This window comes from Saimiri boliviensis, chromosome 7 (assembly GCF_048565385.1).
Source record: "Saimiri boliviensis isolate mSaiBol1 chromosome 7, mSaiBol1.pri, whole genome shotgun sequence".
NCBI lineage: Eukaryota > Metazoa > Chordata > Mammalia > Primates > Cebidae > Saimiri > Saimiri boliviensis.
In genome coordinates, this window is record NC_133455.1 from 84594544 (window position 1) to 84599173 (window position 4630).

At 31.9% G+C, this 4630-nt stretch overlaps 1 protein-coding gene across 1 annotated transcript; it reads left to right on the forward strand.

Annotated features, from left to right (window-relative positions):
• The first annotated feature begins 422 nt into the window (after positions 1–422).
• Positions 423–1601, forward strand: LOC120364918 (small integral membrane protein 30-like). The gene is given in 2 exon segments (XM_039471725.2): positions 423–465; positions 468–1601. Coding segments are annotated over 2 exon segments (177 nt in total). The 3' UTR covers positions 602–1601.
• The last annotated feature ends 3029 nt before the right edge of the window (positions 1602–4630 follow it).

Sequence of the window (4630 nt, forward strand, 5' to 3'; positions counted from 1 at the left end):
CACTCCAACCTGGGCAACAGACTGAGACTCTGTCTTAAAAAAATAAAAAATATAAATAATAATTTAATTGATAACAATTCTATAAATGATTGATTTGAACTGAATCCAGTGGAACTATTACTTTTCTTGATTGAGATGTTTCCTTTAGTGCAACCTAAGGATTTGTTTTAAATTACAATCATTACTAAATAAGAGAAATAACATTGTTCTGTAATCTTATCATCTGTGTATGGAAAAGATAATTGTGTATCAAAAAGAAAGAAAATGCTTTGATTCCTGTAATGACTGCTTCCAGGAAGGCAGTGTCACATGGAACCTCTTAATCTCAGCATCCGGAGTTCCAGAAAGGGAACATTTCAAGCCAGATAGAATTCTATATATACCATTTCTTTGGAACCTTCAGCCCTCAAGATTCCAACAGCATGACCTCAGTTTCAATATAGTTGTCCTTGGTTCTCATGTCACTGTTTTGGTGCTGCCTGTTGTTGAAGCAGAAGAAGCCCGTAATATAATTGCTCTCTTGTTAGATGTGGTTCTCAGCGTTACAGGCATTTGTGTTTACTTGCGGATATTTGCTCTAGAAAGATATGGACAGGTGTGACTTTGAAAGGCCTACTGAATCAAGCCTCAGCCTGAAAACCTCTGTGCTATTGAGGCTAAACCTGAGCTTTGGTCTGGTTTTACAGTTTGAAAGTCTGACAGTTTTCAAGAATCAATAAATAGGGAAGTTTAATATTCTTTATTGTGTTCATGAAATGGGATCAAATAGATATATGTATATGGAAAAAGAAAAGTTTTCTTTACATCAAATAATGCACTGAAAAATGCAGCCTTTGATTTGTATTTACTGGTCAGAAGGAAGACAAAGAAGTAAGATGACTATTATGAAATTTTCATAATATTTCATAGTTTTAGAATTATCAAAGGACCTGAAATAGAAGGAAGTTCTTGCCCAGAGTTCTAGGAAATCACCACTGTTCACTTGTAATCACTGTCTTTTGAATTGTTTCAGAGTCTTTTCTCCATATTTTTATTAGATTTTTGTCTTGTTATCTCCCAAGTTAATATTGTATTTAGACACCAAATAGCCAAAAAAGGGAAGTTTTTACCTCTGGGAGAAAAAAAATTTAGAAAAATATATTCAGTGTATCTAATACTGAAATCAGAAAAGATTTAAAGTCATTGACATGGGAAAGAGATTTAATGTTAAAGAAACTTTATATTAACTGAGTAACATCCTCCTGATGAGAAGTAGTATATTAAATATAAACCCATTATGTTGTAAAAAAAAGAAAATTCATTAATTGCAGTTCAGTTTAAATACTCTTTAATTATAAGACAATTAGTTCAGGTTCTTTTCTGGTAGATTCATTTACGTGCTAGAAAACAAAAGATGAAGAAGACAGACATAAATGTCTAGATTGTTACTAAACTGAGTTTTCACTTAGAACTACTTCTGAAAATATTTCATCTTCACTTGAAGAAATTTTATCTTTATGTCAGATACTTTACTCAAGTCTACAGATACCAAAATCCTGTAGCCAGGCTTTTAAAACTAGGATAGCAGCCAAATTAGTACCAATGTCACTCTAGAATTTAACAGGTATACCATTCCATATAAGATTATAAACAAAACAATATTGTTTACTTTTTAAGTAGAATCTTCTTAAAAATTAATCACTACATTATCATGTTTACTTCTTAGAAGAATATTTCCTTGCATGCATTTGGGTATGTGCTAAGTAGAAAATTCCATTATTTTGAGAAACAATGAATGAAAGCTTGCAAAGTTAAAATGAGGACTTTACAACTCTGTCTGCACCACATTTGAAGCTGAGAAAGAAACGCACCAAGCAAAAAATTTGAGGCAGTATCTTAGTGAATTAAGACAACTCATCTACAGTAGAGTATCTATTTTAATAACAGCATTAAAGTGTGAAAACTTTTCCTGTTGCAAAAACATTTATTAGTCAACTGAGTTATTTCAGAATCATCCTGCACTATGCTTTAGTAAGACAAACAGTTAATGAGTTACTTGAGGAAGTTAAAAGTGTAGAATTGCAAGCCTTAGGTCATATTCCACCATCCAGCTCACTATCATGTTACTGGGAAATTAAGATCTCTTAGAACTGTTCTTTGACTTCACAGTAATAAATGCATCACAGCCTGAAGCAAACAGGGTGTTCTTTAAAAAGCCATCAGTTTAGATGTTTTTCACAATTTTTAATACCTATGTTAGAGTCAGCAATTTGGTGAGCGATAAAGTCAATTATCAGCTCTGCCAGTAAATCTCTTGTAACTTTATTTAAAAAGGTCATACTAACCTAGTACATTGAGCACCTCATGCTCATGACCATCAGTGACTTTCCCAAAATATGCTAGTTATTTGAAACTTAATTTCAACTCTTTAATGATGAAAAATACAGCCATGCCCCACATAACAATGTTTGGTCAATGGCAGATTGCATATATGATAGTGGAAAATAAGATTATTATTTCTTTTAAAAATTGTACCTTAAATATTTAGATGCACAAATACTTGCCATTGTGTTACAGCTGCCTGCGTATCCAGTAGAGAACCATTCTGTACAGGTTCGTAGCCTATGAGCATTAGGCTGTATCATACAGCCTAAGTGTATAGTAGGATAGGCCATCAAGGTTTGTGTCTATGATGTTTACACAACTATGAAATCACCTAACAATAAATTTCTCAGAATATATCTCATTGTTAAGCAATGAATGACTGTATATGTGACTTATTCATTAATTGACTCAGTCACTTATTAACTGCCTACTACACGTCAGGTGTTATACCAGGTAGGGAAATAAGATATTTTATTATTTTTGAAGAACACATATCTAGTTGTGGAAAAAACATAAACAGAAAATTATAATACAATGTGATATAGAAATATATTATTTATAACATTCCTAGAAATGGCATTTGTGCTGGTCTGGAAATACAAATATAAGTTTTGTCAGGCAGCAAACTGAAGGAGGGATATCCTTCAGATATCCTACTGTCTTTGTTATAAATTAGTAAGAACAATTCACAAGTTAAATTTCTAGCATGATAAAATTAAATGAAGCAATGTAACAATTTTAGTACATGACATATTCCTTACACTGTTGTTAATATCAGGTGATTTACGTATATTGTAAATTATTTTCTTCTTAAGTATCATATGTCCATAAGTAACATTAATTCTTTCTTTGTTTTAAGGTTCTTAAACTCTTTAATGGTTTTAAAAGTTTTCCAGAGGTGATTGAGTACACTTAGAGTGGTATGGCCTTAGACTCTAAAAGTTTTTAAAAGTCTTTCTGCTAGCAAAATATGCATAACAAGTTTAATAAGCAATTTTTCTGGGTATAAAAATAAAACTTCTTTTTTTCTAAATGGCTTCAACTCTGTTTTATCAAATCCCCCTGACTAATCTCTTAATGATACCTCAGGAAAATCTCATAGGTTTTCAGTCGTATTCAGTTATTTTAAATTCAGCCAAGTTGACCTACTTCTGTGCATCAATGTCCCTTCCCCATCAGTTAGACAGCTTGTGGTCCGAAGGAATTGAAATGGGAAGGGAAACTCCTTCCTTCATACCTAGTTAGAGCTCTTGACGGGTAAGTATGGTAGAGTCTTCTTCAGCACAGGTATAATGAACTATAGAGTATGAACTTCATTATTTGTTTATGGAAAGTCAATGAATCTATTAAGACTTTTATCTACCTTTACCAATTAAGGCTTTCAGTAATGTATGTCTTTCGTGAACTCAGAATACACAACTTGTAGTTTGTGGTAGTGGCTTTATAACTGTACAACACTGTTCATTCAAGAAAGATTTTTTACTTACTTACAGACACTGTATGATGTAGGTCAAATGATAGCATACATACACACACAAATAGATTTCATTTGGATGTATCACATTTTAAAGAGGTGAAACCATGGTGCTAGTTTGTAAAAACAAAATATTTCATTTTTATTGATGCAAAATAAATGTAAGTGATCTAAGCCTCTAAGTATCTCAAAGTCCCCAGCAGTATTAATAGTTCAGATTGACATAAACTGACCAATACTATTAATAAAAGGAAATGTGTACTGAGTAGGTACTATGTGCTTTTGTGTTAAGTGATTTATGCATTGCACTTAATCTAGTTAATAATCTGACAAGGTGGTTAGTAATATTACTCACATTTTACAATATGAAAACTGAGCGTGAGTGGTCATTACACCAGTTTAACTTTACCTACCTGCTAAGAAAGCCTTGAACTCTCTTTCAAAAGCCAGCTGAGCAAGCCCAGTAGGCTGACTTGACCCATGGTGTGCATACAGATAACAATACTCTACACTTAATAATTGGTTAAAAGGGCAAATTTCATGTTATGTGTTCTTAACCACAATATAAATAAATAAAAGTAATATGACACAGTAATATGTAGCCAACAAAATTACACTTTCTGTGAATTTTAATGACATGAAAAAATGCATATGATATAATGTGAATGAAAAAAGTATTATACAAAACCTGATATACAATATGATAAAAATGATGTAAGATATACATGTGTGTAAAATTATATATAAGAAAATCCATAAATTCATGTCTATTTTATGGTTGTATGTTACATA